The sequence below is a fragment of the Neophocaena asiaeorientalis genome, unplaced genomic scaffold (genome assembly GCF_003031525.2).
Source record: "Neophocaena asiaeorientalis asiaeorientalis breed wild unplaced genomic scaffold, Neophocaena_asiaeorientalis_V1.1 scaffold728, whole genome shotgun sequence".
NCBI classification, from domain to species: domain Eukaryota; kingdom Metazoa; phylum Chordata; class Mammalia; order Artiodactyla; family Phocoenidae; genus Neophocaena; species Neophocaena asiaeorientalis.
Genome location: NW_020174278.1, coordinates 312,651 through 335,576, shown reverse-complemented (window position 1 = coordinate 335,576; position 22,926 = coordinate 312,651). Strand labels below are relative to the sequence as shown.

General features: G+C 33.5%; 1 protein-coding gene across 1 annotated transcript in view; it reads left to right on the top strand.

Annotated features, from left to right (window-relative positions):
• The window catches only part of CALB1 (calbindin 1), a 22,544-nt gene extending 1,190 nt beyond the window's left edge, over positions 1–21,354 (top strand). Inside the window, exons 3-11 of the mRNA XM_024755873.1 lie at positions 3,689–3,763; positions 12,007–12,090; positions 12,204–12,260; positions 15,444–15,521; positions 18,007–18,062; positions 18,152–18,191; positions 18,321–18,374; positions 19,268–19,339; positions 19,682–21,354. Coding sequence (XP_024611641.1) covers positions 3,689–3,763; positions 12,007–12,090; positions 12,204–12,260; positions 15,444–15,521; positions 18,007–18,062; positions 18,152–18,191; positions 18,321–18,374; positions 19,268–19,339; positions 19,682–19,795 — 630 coding nt within the window. The 3' untranslated portion in view covers positions 19,796–21,354. The remainder of the gene's footprint in view (positions 1–3,688; positions 3,764–12,006; positions 12,091–12,203; positions 12,261–15,443; positions 15,522–18,006; positions 18,063–18,151; positions 18,192–18,320; positions 18,375–19,267; positions 19,340–19,681) is intronic.
• The last annotated feature ends 1,572 nt before the right edge of the window (positions 21,355–22,926 follow it).

Below are 22,926 nucleotides of genomic sequence, written 5' to 3'. Positions count from 1 at the left end.
AGAGGGAGAGGGGGAAGGGGAAGGGGGAGAGGGGGAGAGAAAGGAGAGAAAGGAGAGAGAGAGGGAGAGAGAGAGAGAGAGAGAGAGAGAGAGAGAGAGAGAGAGATTCCTTAAAGGGAAAAAACCTTACAATATGAAATCAGAGCTTTTAAAATATAAATTCTATACTTGTACTTTCTTTAATAGTGCTTAAAAGGAAAGTGTGGGTGAGATCTTTTAGCAGTCACCACCTCTTCGATTGAGTTCAGTTAGGTAATTTTTAACTTCTCTTTAACAGCCTGTAAGGGTGTAGAAATACATTTCTTCCCCTTGGTGGTCAGGAAACAAATCTGCAGATTATGGATCTCTTATTCTATTGCCAATTATTATTCTTGTAATGTTGATGTGGTTGGAGTGATGAGAAAATGTCTTGTCTTGACCTTCCTCTCTGGGAGAAAGTTGTACAACTTTGCAACATAGCAATGAGCAAGGAATTTAGCAAAAAGGGGATTCATTTCTGTTGAGAAGGAGAAAACCAAAAGTTAGAGATGTAAAAAGTAATTTTAAGACCTTCACATATTTTAAACAAGCAAAGTGATACTCTAATGAGAAGCAATTAGTGGTGTTTTGAAAATAAGCTATATTTGTAATTTAAGCCATTAGTTAATTAAACAAATGACAATTTTTACTAATTATGAATGACTTCCTTTAGGCATAAATTAACCTGTTAAAAAGAGATACTGTCAACATAAAAATAAAATATGCCCAGCTTTAAAACATAGATGAGATGATTACATAGAGGGAAATAGGTTAAGAATCTTACTAATCTATTGCGGTTTATGTAAGACTGCATTTCAGAAGGCAATGCTGGATTTGGGCTAGAGAGATGTTACCAAGCTTTCATCTTTTTGACTATCGTTAGAGATTTTACATTATAGACTATACATATATATATATATCTTTAGAGGAAAATATAGTTGTGTGTGAATCCTTTAGCAGATCACCACGTCTAGAATTGAGTTATATATATAATAGTACACATATATTATATATATCTGTACATACAATTTACTAATAATTCCCTTTTTGTTCTATCTAAATTGAAAATTGTGTGATACACATCTCTGTACAACATATTCAAAAGAATCCCAGAGAACACTAAAATATATTATGAAGCATTAAAAAACTATCAATTACTAAAATCCAATGATTTAAATCAAATTGATTTAAAACCAGATAACACTCTGGGAATTGTTTTACCCAGATTTAATATTACATAAATTTGAAAGTATAATAGGATGAGATCAAATAAAATTGAAAATGTTTTATGTACTTTCTCCATTCCCTTCCCCCACCTTATACATTACCATGTAAATAAATTCATGCAATACTACCATTATAGCTCTATGTATCTTTGACTAATAAAACATTTTCTTCCACATTTAAAAATATAAATATTTAAAAATCTGGTTGGAAAATCTTACCTGACATAAAATTTTTCATTAAAACCTTGAAAGATGCTTCCAGCAGCTAAATGATTATATTTTAATTGTTCTGGAAGTAATTTTAATATTTATTTTCATTTAGAAATTCAGATATTTAGAAACTCTATACATGTTTTCAGATACTTCTTTTCCTCTTCCCATTTTAATATTTATACTTTTTGCAAACAGTGACTTCATGTTAGAGTTTTAAAGATTTTAGATCTTAATTATTTTTTTCTACTGCCAAGGTTCCAATTTTAGAATACTGGAAGCTGTAATTATTAGATTATTATACCAAATTTGAGCACAGGTACAGGATTATATCAAGTTGCTTAATACCTTGATTATTGAATATTTTGTGAATTATGTAATATAGGCTTTGAATAGTTAAAATCTAAATCAAGTATGGATTGAGAGATTCAGGTAGTAGACAAATATTTCACTACTGACCCCATTGTACTAAATCTACTTTTATATTTTTTCTTCTCTTTTTTTTAGAACTTAAAGGTTGACCTTATAAACCCAGTTTCTTTGCATTTCTAGCAATAGGATAACAGATTTTACTGTATTAATGGAAACATTGTCTGGCTTATCATATTAATAATGTGAAATTTCAAAAATTTCAATAATATTAACTATATGAATATAACATTAATGAAATATAACAACCCAGTCTACTTTCAGAGCTACCATTTTTCACTAAACATAGTTTTTAAGTTTGCATTTCTTTTTTATAAAGCTTTAATTTGTTATTATTATTATCATTATGTTTTACACTGTTTAAAACATAAATTTGCACTAGAGGTATACACTGTTTTAAGTTTACTTTACACTTTTTTGTTACTTTAAGGTATGTGTAAAGAACATAACTGATAGTCACACTATTGCCACTTTCACTTTCTTACAATTGTTGCTGTGATAAAATAAATAAATTTTAATAAATACAAGTTGAAATTAATCCATATTGGAAGAGATTTTTAAGTCTATATTAAATTGCTTAATTACTATTTGTTACCTCAGTTCTACTAAAGATATTTACTTTTAACCAAAGCAGGATTTTGTAACACTAGCAATAATAATATTCAGCCTCAATATAGCCATCAAATTATATCCCTAGAGCAAATGTGTGTGATAGATAATATCACTATCTTGTTAGTTATGATAAAAACTGAGACCTTAATTTACTTTTCCAAGGACACAGAATAGGACACTCATAAAGGCTGACCTATTTTACATAGGCTTCAGTTAATGCAAGAGGGCTATTTTAAATGGGCTATGTTGAAGACCCAAGGGTATAAACCCAACTTCCTGAATACTAGTTCTATGTTCAGGTTACTAGTTTACAGTTCAGAGCTCTCTAATCTGGCAATATGTGAAGAGATTATGTAAGCAATAGAATACATTGAAAAAAATAAGTCAAATGAGATGAAAGCATTCACTTTGTCACTCTTAAACACGTCTTATGTACATAACTAAATGGGAGAGAGAACATCATCTTGGAAAAAAAAAATGGAAACAAGGAAACACTGGAAAACTGCTCCCTAAATTACCCTTGGAGTCAAAGATCTTAAGCATATACAGTCAGTGACCAAAATAAGGTCATCAGTATTGTCTGTCTCTAATGAAAGTGCAAATTGGTCAAGTTATTTTTTTTAATCTGACACATATTTTTCTGATTTTTAATTTGTAAGCAAAGAATGTTTCCAACTACTTCCATGCTGGAAACATTCTTTGCTTACAAATGAGCTGCTCTTGAACATTCACATTATTTGCTTGTCTGAAAACACATATTTTTAACTTCCATGGATAAAACATGTTATAATAAATAAAATGTTATAGGGCAATTAGTGCAGCAATATAAAATAAACTTTCCTGAAGCAAGCAATGTTAAAGTACTTTCACAGTGATCATTATATTTAAATTCACTAAATGTTATGAACTGAGTGATTCTGACTACATTCTCAAAGGATAACATATTCTGAAAACTAATAATAGAAGATAAATCATAGTGATTGAATCAGAAATAATAATGTCATTTGAAACCAGTAAAAACTGTATATCACTTGTATCTTAATTTTCATGAAAATAGTTAATCAGTATGCATAATTCTGAATGGTTCTAATTCCAGTTTTTCTTTACAACAAGTTATTACACCATCACAAGCATACTGTTTGGGTATTTTTTTTAAAAAAAAAAACTTCTTACCTGCTTTTTTATAATTTTAGGAGTTATCACCTGAGATGAAAACTTTTGTGGATCAGTACGGGCAAAAAGATGATGGAAAAATAGGAATTGTAGAGGTAAGGAACTTATGCATTGTTCTCATATAGTTTTAATAAATGAGATTTTTGGAGTTGTATTCAACTCAAACATGATATGGCAAGACCTGTTCCAAGAGGTTTATTTTACTTAAGTAACATATTATCTTTTGTTCAGAAATATAAAATCAAAAACTGCTCAGAAATTAAAGAAACCTAAGAATTTGCATAATCCAAAGCTGAAATTTAATACATTATGAAACTAAGACCTGGAGAAGTGAAATGATTTGCCTTTGACTATGTTAACTGTTTGCTGGCACTGGTGCAGTTAGAGGCTCAAGTCCCTAACTTCTGGATGAGTACCCATCCCATTACATTACCCAGATTCAGTTCAATAAAACACCAACCAAGTACATGGTTCGTTGGTAGTTCTTATTGTTTAACAGTGTAGACTTTTCTGTTAGAATATAAAATAAAGTATTTGCAGTCCCTAAATGGTATCATGGCAAAAAGCTGCATGTTGGTTTCTGAAATTCCATTTTAGATTAGCAGTTGGCCTTATAAAAACATAAGAACTTAGCTAAAGTCAGTGAATATTTTATGATGTGTTATAGGTACAGATTTCTTTTGAGTCTTTAAGAGTTAAAACTCTCAGTGTCAAATCTTATCTTTTGACAATGACTTTTCCCATTAAGGACAACTTTTTTTTTTGTCTATGAATCAAGGAGGCAAAACTTTGACTATATATTAATTCTTCAGCATTCTCGGATTTGTGAAACAGCTGTTGCTTCCCTTACTTCTACTTTTATAAAATCTAGTGTCTCAGCTACTTTCTTTAACTCTGCAACCCATTAGAGAAGTTGAGTGAACAACTTTGTCCAGAAAAATTAATAAGGTCATATTTTAAAATATACCAAATACAGGCATAATTATGTTATTTATATAATGTTCTTAATGTATTAGATTGTGAAGTATTCTGGCTGTCAACAACATTTAGTCATAATTTACCTTTGATTCAGAGAACTAACCTGGTTTTCAAATAATTGATCTTATAGGACACCTGTGATGTCAATGTGAAATACACTTATTTTTAAACAGCTACCACAAATAGAGTTAAGGAAGAACATACTATTATTATCTTTGTAATTAAAATATTTCCCTGGAGTATACACTTTCCCCTTTGCCCATGTGTAACTCATTACTATATAAATAGATAAATTAATAGTAATGGGACTTATAGACTGACATAGAGGCCAACTAATCAAGATATGAATCATCAAGGATAAGAAAATAACTTTGAAATGAACATAAATGAGATGACATAAATCTAATTATTCAAAACTAGTGGAAATTATAAAATCAGTGAAATTATAGATGTGGCTATTTCAGAGTTTGGCATACTTTATAATTCTAGCAGAGGAAAGACTGTCATCTTGTATTTAAAGTATTTCACCTTTAAGAACTCCAGTGGGCTCAGCTATTTATTTTAATTTCTTCAGTGATACTGGGGTTGTAACAGTAGCACAAAAAGCATGGATCTGATTCACATGGATTCTACATTTTTAAAAGGCTAAGAAGGATGAATCTGTTTTGAATCTATATTTTACTGTGTATGATATGGTATAATCATTTATGAAGCATTATTTGAGGTCTAATTTGGATGGGAGACTAGGAGTCACTAGCAGATACATTTTCCTAGAGGTTTGATGCAAGAAATTTCCCCAGAAGTTTGAGAAAAGAAACTGTTATAGGAAAGAAAAGATTTCTGTATGAGGAAAGATAGAGAGAAATAGGTAACAGAAGTGGATGAAGAAGTTAATGAAGACTGAAATGAAGACTTGAGGAACTTGTTATAGCAATAACAGTAAGAAAAAGAATTTTCATTTATTTGTATACATTACACAATTTATAGAGTGTTTTCAAATATGTGAGCTCACTTGATCCTCATTATAACAAAATAAAATAAATACAAATATAAAATGAGCATCTAATTTATAGTTGAGGAAACCTGTGACTTCAATAGAATTTCAGCCATTTTCCTTTAAATTACTCAGCCTTTTTCTAAAATTAATAATCCATACATTTTCTGCATTAAAAGAAAATATTTTCAAGCTTCAGTTCATTGATTACTTATGGCAAGGCTTAAATTTAGTCTGGTTGAACAGGGATGTACAAAGTATAGAGAAGTTATTTGACCAAACCGCTTGAAACATAATTTAGGAAGAACTTTCAGATCAGTGGAAGCAGCAAGAGATTAAAGGGAGAGAAGTGAGACACATAAGAATTAATTAGAAAGTTTAAGTATTCCAGGACAGGGAACTTTTTGTCATATGGGACCTGTGGGAAAAACTAGCCAAGATTTCTCATTTTAAGGATAAAGAAACTGAAGCCCAGAAAGGTTGAATGATGTGTCCAAGATCCCACTGGCAGGGAGTGACAGAACATTTATACAGGCCTATGTCTGACTCTGATTCCAGAATTCTTTTCATTAATCTGAGTTATCAGCCAAGACATGGAAGGAAGTGGGGAGAGTGAGTACTTGGAGAAGTGAGAATGAGAGAATGGGAGAACAGGGAAGAGATTGCTGCTGTAGTTCATATGCATGTTGATTGTGTACTTAGCCTGGTTAAGCAGGAGGGACAAGAAAAAGGAGAGGTTCTGAAAAAATCATTGTAAAAAAGGAATTGAAAGCTACAGATTACATGTACAAAATGGAGAAAGGGAGAGTGAGGAATGCCTGAATTTGTAATGTGCTCTCTAGTGTCACCAGAAAGTTGTATTAAATAAACTTCATCCTTTCTGTTTTCCAACTTATATATCACTTGCTAAGAAATACTATATATAACAAGAAATACAAATACACAAATCTCAGCCAGCTATGAAGGAATGTAAAAACCCAGGTTTTCCAAAATATATAATAGTCTACTTACTCCCATCAACTCACATCAAGTACACCATCACTTCGGTGTTCAAAGGAAAAAGGGGTTAGATTTGCTTGTTTTGCCCACTTAGCAGGTGTACACATGGGCTCATCAAAATCTAATCAAAGTAAACCAAATGGTATTTAAGTGGCAGTCTACTTTCCTGGTGGAAACAGGCCAAATTGACTTGGCTGTAATTGAAATGTGTCGTTCAAAAGATTAGAAAATATAGTGGTTAATTTTCAAACTTCTGTTCTAATGAAGTTGACTGATACTTTCCAACAACGTGCTTTTGCTACCTAGATATGTAAAAATACGTAAAAAGAAGGGTAATGTACAGATATGCTTTCTTGGGAACTTTTCAATTTTACGTCTCCAAAGAGATTTTAAAATTCACACAAATACAGTTCGGTAATAAAGAGATTGCTGATACAAACTCAAAACAGGAGCACTGAAATTCTGAGATAATTTAACAAATACCGTGACAGTCAAAATGTTCTAAATTTATTCAGACTAATAGCTCTATTGCAGAGAAGACTGATTAAAATAGTTAAAGAGAGAGACTGAATGATCTAACAGATAATAGAAATTTCTTCTCTGGTGCTCCCATTAAGTATAGATATTTCCTTTAGCGGGATGCCAAATCTGCAAACTTTTCAACTGATCCCTTGGGAACTATGTGGGAAACTACCAACCTCTCCAGTCTATTGTGTCTCTTTGTCCAGGTCAGTGCATCCACTGGAAAAATAGATCTACAAGCTATTTTAATCCTAAAACTATAATAACCCTCCCAGGGAAGCAGACACTTTTCTAGACTTTCCTTCTTTTCAGCCATAGTGGGATTTGAGCACATGAGTTTAACCATAGTAAATGTAATTTTTTTATAGCAGACTACTTTTCTACCTCAGAATTTGGGGAAATGACTGACAATAAAGTCTGATTTAAAAGTTCATTCTGGATAGATTTTTAAAAACAGTTTATTAAGAAAACTTTTTGACTGATGATTTTAATGGAGGGTGATGGTAAAAGGACAAGGTCTCAAAATCAAAAAAGTTAGACTGTCTGATTTCAAATGTGGCTGCAACTATAAGCTATGTGATAGCAGGCCGTTTATCTTCTCTGAGTCTCTGTTTCCTTGGCTGTGAACAGGGGTGACATATGAGTATCAACATCAAATGTGATAATACATGTCAAACAAATAGATAAACTCTGGCACACTGTAAAAACTCAATAAATGTATTTGCTATTATTATTAAAAATAAAAAATATTTCATTGGAAAATCTATACCATTTTTCTGAATGTCAATCTTTTTCCCATTTTTATAACTTGTCAAATTCAAATTATTAAATTCCACCAGTCTTTAATTTGTACAAAAAGATTATTTGCCTTTCAAATTTCCAGGTTTCCTGGACTCACTTCTCATTGGCTAGAAAAATATTTCTTTGGTTCCCAAACCAAAAAAGTGAATGTTTTACTAATATGTGTTGAAGGAAGCTAACATGCACCAAGATTGTCTTCAAAAGTTATGCCTCATGTGTGCTTTAAAAGATATAGCTCAGTCACTTATATTTCTAGTAAAGTTACTTCATGTGTACTCTCCCAGCACCTAGCATGTTGCTTTGAAACTGTCTGAAAAAAACTTTTTTTGAACTTATCTGCCTTCCTGTAAAGTTCTTACTATCGGTGACTACGAATCTCCAGCATCCAGCACAGTGCCTAGGAGGTTCTGAATCATAGCCACATGAGCCATAGCAAGGGATTTCAACCTACTCCAAAACACAGGCAAGGGCTCGATTTTATGCCTAGGAATAGAAGACAGATGGTAAAGATCCCTGTCATGGGGCAGGTTGAGTTCCTTGGGGAGCATATCTGAGTTGAAGAAAAGCAATGTGGAAGTTTATTAGGAAGTGCTCTTGGGATTAATACCTGTGGAAGGTAAATGAAAAGAACAGGGCTGGGCAGAGGGAGACTTTGGGCTGTGATATAGTCTCAACTTCAGTTGACCGTACAGTGAGCTCTGAACTGGGATGACCCTTCAGAGATGTCCCAAGTTTTCATGAGAGGGCTAGGTTTTATATCCCCATATGTATCAGTCATAGAATTCAGCTTCCTTGGGGAACATAGCTCTCTTCAGCCCAGGTAATCTCCCAAAGAGACCTGGCAGTTGAGACCATAGCAACACTCCTAGCACCTAAAGAGAGCTCTGGATGTCATATCACAGTGACCACCCCAACCCCTATCCACAACTCAGTAATAAGTTATTTGAATTATCTCCAAAGGAGCTTTATTTCCATTTATTGGAAGCCTATGCTGACCCTAGGCAATTGCCTTCATTCATTGGTTGAGTAAAATATTTACTGAAATTTTTGCAGGTGCCAGGCAAAGAAACAGTAATTAAGACACAGACCCTTTCCTCAAAATGTATATAGAGTGATAGGGAAGACAGGCAAGTAGAAATTTTGCTTCCCCACTCTCAGTGACAAGCAACAAGCGACAAGCTTCATAAATGAAGCTTTGAGAGATTCTCCTGTGGCAGCCACAGTTATCTGCCTGCCACTTATTCCCTTGCTTTTCTCCACTCTTTTCTCCAACCCATAATAAAGTTTTGAGAGTTTATAAAAAAGCAGGTAGGTAGCCCAAGAACTAAGAAATCACCAATAATCTTGGAACAGGTAGTACTGGATACTACTATGGACAACAGTGACTTAGCAAAACAGAGACAAAAGCAGCCCTACTTAACAGCTTCTATAAAAGACCTCAGGTACTTTGTCAATATGGTCTTAGAGTCAACAGCTGGAAAGTTACTGCACCAGCTCTGAAACTTGAATATTAATTCATATGCATTGTGAAACACATCTTGAAAAAGATGATTTGGGGAATTCCCTAGCCATCCAGTGGTTAGGATTAGGCACTTTCACTGACAAGGACCCAGATTCAATCCCTGGTCTGGGAACTAAGATCCCACAAACCACATGGTGTGGCCAAAAAAAACCCCACCAAAAAGCAAAAACAAAACAAAAAACACACAAAAGATGATTTCTTAATGTTCACTAATAGCCACATCCTCTCCACACATATTCACTGCTTCTTTCTTAGTGACTAGTTGTCTTATTACAATGTTTTATGTGTTTAAAACTCATTTCTAATGTCTGTAAAATAGGACAGCACTGTATTCAGTTTAACATTAACAGTTCAATTCAGTTAAAAGATTGACTATTTTGCATGTAGATATAATATGTATTTTCTTATAGTTAAACCAACTAGAACCAAAATGGCATGGGCAAAGAGATATATATTTATACTACATGAAGAACAATTTTACCATCTCTATATTTGACATTCTAGAGACCTCTGAGCTTTATGAAAGTTATATGAAGTTTAATTTTTGAAACAAAGATGGTTAAAATTTCCCTAATTTTACATGTGGTCATTGCTTACTAGCTCATTCTTTTATTTTTTCTGTTTTTATATATTTGGTGGATTTTGGTAAATAGAATTTTTTAAGAAAAATTATTATTTTTGTTCAAAACAACACACAATAATTAGGAAAATCCAAGCAATATAGAAAATTGCAATGAAGATGGAAAAAAATGCTCACTACAAATCATATTAAGTAGGTATTTTTAATGAAGTAAAATTATCAACCAATTCCAAACATTTATGTCAGGCACCTAACATTGAGCACCACACTGAGTATTCAGAGGATGCAGACAAAGAAGAGACTTTGCCCTCCTGAAATGGATAGTCTATGGGGAGGTCCACCAAAAACTTACAAAGTGGTATCTGACAAGTTACATACCAATAAATAGAGAGTTGGCATTGGCTATTTCCTGTTTCCTAAATAAATGCTTGCATTAATGCACAACCAAACTAGTGACCTTTGTTTCAAAATAAATAAGAAAATGTTTTCTGAGTCATGCTAAACATCCTAATAAGATGTCTGGCCCTGTCTCTTAGGTTCATCCCATTATTAGTGCCTATAAACTGAATGATTCTAAATTGAGATATTATTTCAAAGATCTAAAAACAAGATAAGTTAAAGGACATATTATACAGGCATAAAGAAGCTGAGATACTTGCCTATAAGGTAGAATGATACATTTTATATTAAATTTTATATTTTTTAATGGACCTAAAAGGACAACATTTTTTTGAAGTGTGAGAGTCTTTCCTATAATTTGGTAGAACTTTCGGCATTTATGCTGAACTTAAGGTTAATCTACACTGCAGATTCTTGGTCTAAAATCCAGAGATGAGTGTTCATGCCCGTACTTCAAGGGATTCATCAGCTTCTGGAAATTAGATGAAATATAGTGTCGTAGGTTCATTCTTTAATGGTGAAAATGTAGTGATTCTAACAGATTCTCAAAGTCATTTTGAACCCAATACGTTTAAGAGACACTGGTTTCTATTTCAACTCCTTATTTTAGTGACGAGGGTGCTAAGTTCCAGAAATGGCTGAGGGAGTTGCTGGGGACCACAGCTAATTAGCAGCTGAGCCAGGAATAGAACCCATACCTTCAGTGAGGCCATCAATCCAGCTCCCTTCCTCCCTGCACACAATAGATAGATTATATTCATCTTAAAATGGGATCTGGAGTCCTTCTTTCCTAAAAAAAAAAAAAAAAAAAAAATGAGCATTGAAGTTACAAAATGAGATCTAAGGAGAAATGTCATAGGGTCACTAAATGGAGATCATCGAATAGAATTCAAGACCTGGACTCAAGCAGCAGACGTTCTTTTAGCAGAAACCAAAAATTTGAGAACTGATATTCCCTATTACTGGTCAATTTCCACTGTTCATTGTGAATTGTCTTTTCCATCTCTCTTTCCACTGTCTTACAATTGTCTTGAATTTCCCTTCCTTTGCATCTCTTAATAAGCTTTCTCCTCAGACTTGGGAATGCATTTTTTCCTTCCATCCTTTCCACTGCATTCATATTTCTCATAGTTTCTTTTATTCTACATGAAATGTATGTCCCCATGTGTGCCATTCTGTGTTCCCTGAGAGGAACAAGACCAGATCTGTGGCACAGAAAAGATGAAGGGGTCAAGCCACCAGGATGAGTCTGCTTCTATGTCTAGCAGATGAGAATTGGTCAAATAATCCCTATCTGAGCTCCCTATGCATGCTTGCTGTGGTCATCTCCCAGACCAGAGAACCAGTCACTCAAGGACACCCAAGCACTGGAAAACACAATGGCACTTTGTAGGGGCAAAGTATCAGAAAGGGAAAATCGATTATAATGTTTTTCCTTTCCTAGTTTTCTAGGTAATAAAACTATGTTAAGAAAACCTAAGAGCAGGAAATGTGAGAGACTTGCTTTCAAGCTCCTTACAACAACTTTTAAAATCTTTTCTAGTTGGCTCATGTATTACCCACAGAAGAGAACTTCCTGCTGCTCTTCCGATGCCAGCAGCTGAAGTCCTGTGAGGAATTCATGAAGGTATAAGAAAGCTCTGTCACTGAATGATGTTTTCAGAAAGCTACTTAAAATAGGAAAATGGCTGCCTTTTTTTTTTAATATATTTGGTTTTCCTTATCCAAAATATTTTACAGACATGGAGAAAATATGATACTGATCACAGTGGCTTCATAGAAACTGAGGAGCTTAAGGTAAGCAAGTAAAAAGATGTAAGTTTTTTTCCTGTCAAATATAATTATGAACTTTGTACCTTTTTAAAAAACCTCCCACAAAAGAAACTAATGTTGAGCAATGGCGCATTTTCACTCACTCTTCCAATTGTTAATAAAGAACAAGATCAAAAAAGAGACTTCAAGTACTTCTTGAAATTCTGTTCAGCAATGTAAAATTAGCATTCTCTGTGGTACATACAAATTGTTATATGAGGTAGCTGATAGATAGATAATGATATACTAAGCCAAATAAGTTGGTTACTTTCATTAAAATTTGGCATTTTATTTTATAAATGAAACAGCTATATAAATAGATTTCTCTTTCAAGATAAACAATTATTGGACACCTACTGTATGCCAGGTGCTTTACACACATTTAATCTTCACGTGAGTTCTTTGAGATTAGTATTACCCCAGTGAGGAAAAAGTTAAGAGAAGTTAAGTCATGTACTGAAGGCTACACAGAAATAAGACGTAGAACTGTGATCTTTAAACTCGTCTGTTTCCAAGACCCCTAGCTTACTGCCCCTCAGTAACAGCAATAAAAACAAAGTCCTAATATAATCAAACTTCCGAAAAAGCAACTTTGAAACTGAATTTATCAATTCATATCTCACAGATGTATATAAGAGCTGGTGGGGGAGGAAGAAGATATGAAGGAAAAGGCAAAGAGGTCTGAAATCAAGTCTTACCTCTGGACAAATCTCTGTATCATTCTGCCTGATTTATTTCATCTTTTATGTGGGGGTAATAATACCTTCCTTTCAGATTTATTGTGACGATCAAGTAAGATGTTGCACATGGAAGATTTTGTGAAATACAGGCACAGTATAAATTATATTATTCATGAACTCAATAATTTACTAGCCTTCAGAAATATAGAAGCATCTTTCTCTCATTTCTTTAAATTGACCTCAATACTTCTCAGTCTGAAAGACTCTATTTTCTCTATCTTCATGGTATAGAGTGACTAAAAGGGAAGCAAATTAATAATTACTGAGCACCTACTATGTGGTAGGCATAGTACTAGATGCCTAAAATATATTTTAACATTTAATCCTCACAGAAAAGTTACAAGGGAGGTATTATAATTCCCATTATACAAACAGAGAAACTGAAATTCAGAGAGATTAGATAATTTTTTAAAGAGTACACAGCTGCCTGAGAAAAGAACCTGGTTTTGGACACAGAATATCTGATAATGATAATAATGTTTTTTTTTCTCCCACAAGGCCAAACATTTTCAAGCTTCAGTCATCAAGAGCTACCTCTTCTGCTATTATGTAGGGAAACATGAATATCAAACACAGTTTCCTGGTCATAGTTTAACATGGTTTGAGTTACCTATATTTGTACCACTGCAAAATTGCTAAAACATATTTAACTAAAAACACTTACAGGGACTTCCCTGGCCCTCCAGTGGTTAAGACTTCACGCTTCTACTGCAGGGGGCACGGGTTCAATCCCTGATAGGGGAACTAAGATCCCACATGCCTCGTGGCACAGCCAAAAAAATAATATTTTTAAATTTCTTTAAAAATTTTTAAGAAAGGGAAATAATAGTAATAACATCTTAGAAAATAAAAAACACTTAGAAATGTAAACATTTTTCATGTGAAATCACCAAAAACAATGTCTTTCACAAATTTGCAACTCAGCAACCCACAAGGTTACCCACAAGGTGACGGTTAAACTATTGTGTTTTTATTCTATTGGACCCAAAAACAATTCTTCCAAAAATCATTTCAAGTTCATAATGAAACTTTAGCTCATTTGCAATACTGGCCTTCTTTATTCTAAATTTTATTCTCAGAAGAGATTCTAAATAGAAGTACTCCTCTCTGGGGAATTTTGAAGATAAGTTGGCATTCTTTTTTAATGGATCTTTCAAGAAAGCTAATTTTAAGATCCGTAATAGAGTAAAACGTTGCTCGCTCTCAGACACGACTTTGAATCTCAGCATCCCGAGGTTTCTCCCAGGCTATTTTTGTGACCACCATTTTAGTCTCTGATGAGGATTTTTAACCCAATTAGTCTCTGACAAAAGCCTCATATGGTTCAAAAGTAAAATTCACCCCCCAACAGATAATTTTGAATTTTCCATGCTTTACTTTGAATTTGAAGTGGAATGTTTGAAGTGAAATTAAATTTATCAAACCAAGAAAAAGGTCTCCTTCCTTGAAATTAATGAAGTTAAATCAGCCCAGCAGAGCTAGAAAATCTGGGAGGGAGATAGCTGAAAAACTGAAGAAACCCAACCCTTCAATAATGTTTGAACATAATATCTGCTCAGTTTTCCATAATTGCATTAATTCATTTTCTGAACAAATAAAGAAGTTGCAAATGAACAGCACTAGACAAAATGAAAGACGTTTATATTAAGTACTTACACTGTCATTTATATGGCAAGTTTTTGTAAAGCTTTATTTCTCTGGTAAAAAAAAAATTAAATTCACTCCTAAACTTCAACTGTCAAATTAATAATCATCTTTTTTCATCCTTCCCACATTAATCTCTACTTTGATGTGATTCATATATCCTTCAAAGATTAGGTAACATCTGTAGCCAACTGTTTTAGTTTGAACAGTCAGCTGAAACATTCTAACCAAGGTGATTTGTACCGCATCAAGCCTAAAAACCCTCTGGTGAAATGTACTTCATATTGGCTATAAACTGATGTGGAAATACAGCTTGTGAGGGCAGAAAATGCACTTGAAATTAAGGGTAGGTCTCCACCTTCTTTACTGATAATTGTTCACATATCTTACAAAGGTTTAAGGGCGTCCCTTGTGTTTCTTGTTTCTTGGAGAAGAGTTACATGAGTATTTGTGAAAATAGCATTAGGTAGAAATGCATCCATTGGGCTGGCTGGTTTTACAAGTTTTTACTCTGATTCCTACATGGTGTACAATCCAGATACTTCTTTAATTGAAATCATAAAAGCATAGCATAGCATAGCAGACTGTGACAGATCAGTTTTCAGTCAAAGAGAACTGCTGGAACGCCAAGAGTACCTCCCTTCTAAGCTCCTCCCGTTACCCGGTTCTACCCTCAAAAAGAGACTTCCTTTGTATTCCTGGGGTGTTCCATTTCAAGGCAGGCTGAAATGAAAGCAGGTTGTTTGTTACTGATGAAATTTATCTGACTTTTTTGTCTTAACAGAACTTTCTAAAGGACCTGCTGGAAAAAGCAAACAAGACTGTTGATGATAAAAAACTAGCTGAGTATACAGACCTAATGGTAAGACTGATCTTGAAAAGACTACAGCCAAGAGCCTATGAAATATTACTGTGTTCTGGCTAATTCCCAAGTCTACACAGGATGAAATAAACAAGCCATGGTGTGGGCATCACATGCACATAGGTATCATTTCACTTCAAAAGTGAAATACCTAGGGATGCTTATACCTTGTAAGGCTGAATGCTACAAGTGTATTGTAAGGCTGGCTTTAAGGCTCAGCATATGAGCATTTCCTTTCTTGTGGAGGTAGGTAATTTTCATCTATCAAAATATCACTTGTTTTTCTTACATGCCAGTGTAATTATATCACATATATATGTAAGTTACATTATAGATATATAAATTATATCACCAAAAACTCATTTATTATAGAGATTCTGAATCCATTTTTATCATGTCTTAGGAAATCATTGATTTTGTTAGAGTTTAAAGAAAACTTCTGGCTACCTTATTCATTGAGTGACTAAAAATGGATATTTCCTCCTTCTTTCTTTTGATTCTTGTTATTTTGGAATATTGTCTTGGTGCTTTGGGTGAGGAAGTCCAAATACACCCTGAGCTTGATGCTATGGTAAATAGTATAACCAAAAACTATTTTAGAATATTGATAATAGAGTGAAGAAAATTGCTTTACACATAAGCACTTAATGTTTGAAGAATGAATGAATAAATTTATAAAATTCCAGATAAAATAATACAATGCCCATGAAGTTAATTAACTTCCAAGTGGGTAAAATTTGTTCATTTTGATTCACAGCATTAGGACTATGAGGAAAAAGCCTTTGCCAAACTGATTAAGCCATGGCCCAATATTTTGGCAACATTATTTTAATGGTTTAATTCTTGAAATTCAGACAGTTTTAAATTATCCAGATCAGTACATATATTTATACACACTTTAAGTACTATAAATGTACAGTGAATTCTTAACTTATTGATATAAATAACTTGTAAAACATAAGTGCCTATTATAACAATTATGTTATTTTAGACCAATAAAGGAGTTCGAATTTTTTCCTGAGAAATAATTTTATAAAGAGTTTGATCATATTTGATGTAACTGAGGTTTACTTTCAGCCTGTCAGCCTACTTTTATGTGGGGGAAAAAAAACCACTAGAACTTTACTATTGCCCTATTCATTACACAGGGATATTTATTATAAAGTGGGACTAATCTTTAGTTTCAAAGCAATCAAAAAAGTTTTCACTGTAAGGAAGTGTCCTCTTTAATTCCTCATTACATTGCCACTTACCACAGCACTAACATACACGTGTTACAATGGGCAGATCTACACTCTGAATAACTTTTGGGAAATGGACAATAACCTACATTTATCAATTTTCTGTTTTGCGCCAGTCTTAAAGGATGTCTACTTAAAGACTCCTTTCCAAGTAGAAATTTGAAGCAGCCTTTTTAAAACCACTCAGATGGGAGTTTTCCCCCTGTTGAATTGGCCTGGCCTATCTGGTTAAATGTCATAAACAAGCTCAAATCCAGGAAGCAGATTAATCAAGAACTAATTAAAATTTAAATATATTTGTAGGGAAATATTTCCCTGTGGACACTAAACTGTGTGATCTGGTGTCCAGTATCTTGTCAGACACTGTGACAATTTAGAACTTTTATAGTCAATGGACTATAAAATGTTGCATTAGTAACAGATCCTGAAAAAATCTACCTCCTACAAAGGATTGTTAGAACATCTCAGACCACAGAATGCCCTACTTTTTTTCCCTAAAAAGACCTCATCAAACCTATATCCCTTATGATCACACTCCTTTCTTTAAAAACAAAAATAATATGTCACTTTCTCACATATTTTAGATATTTTGTTTTATATGTAGTCCTTCTATATAAAATATTAGAACAGTAGTTGCAACTTTCTAAAATGTGAATGCTTCCCAAATATGGGTATGAATGTGTTTATACCTGGCTGTGTCTTGGTATATGATGTGTATGTAAGTGCAATGGGGAGGTAAGGAGCTTTATTGAGTACCTAGTACCCAAGGCAAAATAAAACAATTCAAACTTACTCAAAAATTTGTTCTCTGAGGATTTATTCATATTATTTGCTTATTCTGATTGTACTTTTTGATGCTCTAAAAGAGAGAAACAAATTAAATATTAATTTTCATACTATTATCTGGAAAGTTTCAGGATGTGCTATGTACTGCCAAACACCATCTCTCCCACATCTTGATACATATAAACACATATTTGCAAGAAAAATAAATGATTATGTTCCAGAAGCCTAGCCTAAGATCACTATTACTCTGACTATTCTATATTGTTCTGGTAAATTTTGGCAATTGACACAGGTCATAGAATAGAAATTTTGCACTGAAAGTTTAATAGATGCTAGTTTCTAGAATTCTGCTGTCTATATAGGTAATTGATAACTCAAACTGCTTTATTTTGAATTTCATTCTCCTTAATGCAATAAATAATTCTTCAATGACTACAGTAATGCATTCTGTCTTTCAGCTGAAATTGTTTGATTCAAATAATGATGGGAAGCTGGAATTAACTGAGATGGCCAGGTGAGTTTAGGAACTATGCAAATATTATTATAAAAAGCTGATCCTTGTCAAAAATCTAATGTATTAATATAATGTTTTTCTCTCAAAAGGTTACTGCCAGTGCAGGAGAATTTTCTTCTTAAATTTCAGGTATTTCTCTTTTTCTCTACCATAAATAATATTTTTCTCAAAAGGTTAGAATGTGGGATATTTGCCAAGGGAAACACGATAGAATATAATAGTTGCATTTTAATCTTTGCTCTCTTCTCTATCATTTAGGGAGTCAAAATGTGTGGGAAAGAGTTCAATAAAGCTTTTGAGTTATATGATCAGGTAAAAAAATTTTCTTATCTATAATTTAATTCTTTAGAAAAATTTGGAAAATGCTCAGGAAGGGTTGACCTCAAACTCAAGGTTATATTAAAAGAAACATGAGCTATTAAAATTACTCAGCCAATTTATTCTTGTCATGGGAAATGAGTTATGTTATATCCCAAATTAGACAAATTTGATTCAAATCCCATGCAACAATTTATCTCCTGTGAGGCTATGAATAAGATACCAAACTCCTCTGATCCTCAGTTTCCTCATTTGTAACCAAGAGATAATAATACTCACTTTGCAGGGTAGAATGAGGATTAAGCCAATGAAAATATCCAGCAGAATCCTCCCATTAAGTGTATGGTAAGATCATGTGTGTGAGGAAAGGTTGTGTATGATGTCACTAGTTAACATGTTTTGTTTCTTCTAATTTCTCTACTCCTGGACCAAATCAGTCCTCTGCAGGCTCTAGTACAGCCTTTCCACTGCCTGATGTGACATCAAGCCAGTAATATAGGTTCCCCAAGCCTATGTCCTCACTCATATGAAAATATTTGAAATTTGAAATATTTAATGAAAATATTTAATGAAAAATTTAATGAAAATATTAATTACTTCAACAGAAGGTGGTGATATTGTTAACATAAAGAGAAATATTAAATGTGAAATCACTTTGAAAATTTCAAAGCATTTTACAAATATAAGATGCTGAATGAGAGGGAATTCATATCTATTTTGGAACTTTGGAACAGTTAAAAATTTGAGTGTCTGACCTAAGAGGTTAGAATATCTGCCAAGTTTGTAGTAGGAAGATTTTCTGAGGATTTCAATTATTTCCAATTTACTACATTCTCCATTGTTATGGATGAGTTTGCTTATATACTGTTTTATTGCTCCTCCGTTAGGATGGCAATGGATACATAGATGAAAATGAACTGGATGCTTTACTGAAGGACCTATGTGAGAAGAATAAACAGGTAATCTAGTTACCTTGCCACACTTCTTAAGCAGACTTGATGGATCCATCTAGAAGCAACCTCACATCCATTTTGGAGAATCTACTTTAAAAATTTATAGAGGAGCAGAATAGATTTCAGTTCTTAACCTGATTTGGTACTAGCCTGAATCAGTGTTTAACTGTGATAAATAGATTTCAAAAACAACCTTGTGATTTATCCACATTTGTATAAGAATTTAATCCAGCTCTTTTCTTGATGGATTGATGTAACAAGCAGTTTCATCTCACATTTTATCACTTGACAGTGGTTAATTCACTTCCATGTTTAACTGGATTATAATACATTCTATGTTCTATATAGGATCTGGATATTAATAATATTCCAATGTACAAGAAAAGCATAATGGCTTTATCGGATGGAGGGAAGCTGTACCGAACGGATCTTGCTCTTATTCTCTCTGCTGGGGACAACTAGAGTTGATGCCCATGACCACTTACTAGCAGTACATTGTATCTAAAAAATAACTGTGCACTATAAGGGAGTAGGCTGTATTTTGTTTTGTATCTGTAAATTTAACTGCATATAGACAATTATCCAGGATGTGTGGCACACTCTTTTCAGTTTGTTTCTATACTCTTTGTAACGTACATTTTTTGTACATTTGAAAAGGAGAATGTCTATGCTTAGGCCAGTCAATACACCCAATTAAAATAAAATAATCTAACATATTCTTGCTTCCATAAATATAGTTGGACAAGATTTCCCTAAAAATTCCACCAGGATTAATCTCTAAAATCCTAGTCTCTGATATGTAAATGCATTTGTCACTGAATAGAAGAATTATACATAACAAGCCAAGCATTCTTATTTCAGACAATTGTAAATCTGCCCCACAAAGTAGTTCTAAGCTGTGTTTCCAATTAGAAGAAATGTGCTTTTGCATCTAAAATACCAAAATATCAATCAATAGTTAGTTAACTATGGCTCTATGTGGTTAACAGTCTCACTTGGCAAGATTTAGTCAATTAACCAACAACACACCTATTGCTTGAATCCACACCAATCTATTGGTTCAAGTGATTTGATGACAAGGAAAGGCAGCACCAGACAATGCATAAATCTGTCTTCTTCTACATTTGTATTTCCGAGTCTACTGTCAGAGTATGACCTTAACCCATTTTCTAAACTGTTTTCATGTGTTGCAGACTATAATTATTCTAGTAAACTGCTGTTTTTATGTCACAGTCTATGTATTATCTGATTAAATTATATATATCAGGTATCCTGGTGTTTAGTTTGCATTCTTCCTGGATTTTCTTTTTATGTAGAACTGTTCATTTCCACCAAGGGTAACTGCTGCCTCTGAATTTTTTTTTTTTCTAGCTACAACAACTCTAGTTTTACTACATAATTGAATTTTAATTTAAAATTCATAGCACCCTGATTGTTGAATGTTATATCATCAATAATTTTGTGTATTCTGTGAATTCTATATTTTATGTTGAGATCAGCATTCAAACATAGTTCTATTTCTATCTGCGAATAGTTTCAAATGAGTTAAAAAGAACATCTCAGGAGAAATGTTAATGCAATCATTTATCTTATGTAGCAAGGGTGACTCTAAAACATTCTTTTGACCCACATCCAAGTCATAATTTCATATATTTGTAGCTAGAATACTGGTTATAGTTGACATGTTACGGTTGGTGATTTCTCATTTTTTGATGTGAAGCAGGGAACTATGAGAGATGTGTCTCTTTGAAATTTATAAAGTTACTGCCAAAGAGTTAATGGTTCTGGGTCACTTTGAATGTCCCCATTCTATAAATTCTGCACTGATTTTCTCAATTCATATAAATAACAGAAAAGTGAGGTCTCTCTTTCCCCAAAGAATGAACAGAAAAGAGATTGCCAAAAAATAAAATTTCTCATATTATGGCAGTAGTAGACTGGCTTTGCTTCTAGTGTGTGAATGGAAGCACTGACCTTAGGCTGAATTTAACTACTAAGAATAAATAAAAAGGAAAATAACTCTAATAATCTTGTATATTTGTTTTCTTCCTCAAAAAGTCAGTGAATACGTAGCCCATGATCGATTCAGGGGAAGTGTAGGTTACTGAAATTAATACAGCCTAGGAAATCTAAATAAATGTAAACCTGCCTGACTCAGTTCATTATTGGATGCCTCATTGAATTAATATGTGTCTCTGGCATTAAGATTTACAAAGAAATCTCAAAAAATCCAAATATTTGTAGCTCTTTGCCCAACAGACATAATCAAATATTTCTGTATGAAAGATGTTCTCCAGAGGAATAGGAAGAATATACAGAATTTTCCTACATTTCATCTGTGGGAAAACAACTATCCATTATAAAGTATACTCCATAACTAGACCAGGTTTGGTACTCTTACAATAATAGCATGGAAAAAGAAAGAAAAGCAACAAGAAAAAGTCTGATAGGAGTATATCTGAGGGAACTTCCTAGAGTGCTTATAGTAATAATGGCAACGAATCCAGCACCTGGCCTATCATGGTGGACTTTAACTCCCGAGCACTACCAGGAAAAGAAATTCTTATAACTCGGCTAAATCAGTCACAATTACATATGAGTGACAGGCCAGCCCCCTGGAGCCGAGAACAGAATGAAGAATGGAAGATGAATCTGAAAGGGCAAATGGAAGATAGCTTATATAATGCCTACCTCATATCACAAAATTCATTCCAAGTATATTATTAAACATAAATGGGAAGTATGTGCAGACAAGAGAGTATCTCTAATACCTCATGCATGGAAAAATTCCTTAACCAATTATGAAAAAACAGATTGAGAAATTGGACTCTATTAAAATTAAGAACTCTGTTTCCAAAAATATACTATTAAGAGAGTAAATTTGTTTGTAGTTTGAAAAACCAAACATCAGAGTGTGAGAAGATATTTATGTTGGCTCACAACCTTGAGAGTTCCCCAGGTGAAATCTGAAACTGGCCCCGGTACATGGAGGACAAGGAGAGACCTAAGAAAGAGTCAGACCACTCCAGATTGGTAGGTGGCAGGTTTAATAAGCAAGGAAACCTATGTACAAGGTTCGGCTTGGGTGTAAAATGAGTAGATCTCTACACCCGCCCACCAGAATTTAAAGTTTCTAGAGCCTTTAAACTGGGTTCAGTCATAGTTCAATCCAGATGGTCTCAACAGCAGCTTACTCACTCAAGGCTACTTCCTTGAAATAGCTCTGGCTGTGGGAAAGGTAGCTCAAATCTACATTCCAGAACGAGGGAGGGAGTGAGGAGCCTAGATTCAGCTCTTGGGTCGACCTGCAGTCACGTCCTCTCGATGACCTCCTCCAACAATTTGTAACACTGACAGAGGTACATATCCAAAATATATAAACATTATTCCTAAAAATAATGTTTATACACAACACAACAGAAAATATATAAGAAAGTTGAATGGGCATTTCACAAATAAAAGGATATCTAAATATCCAAAATAAAAACTAATCAACTTTATTAGTAATCAAGAGAAATACAATTTAAAATAAATGAAATACTACCATGCACTCATCAGAGAGGCTAAAGTTAGAGATTTTTGAATGCTAAAAG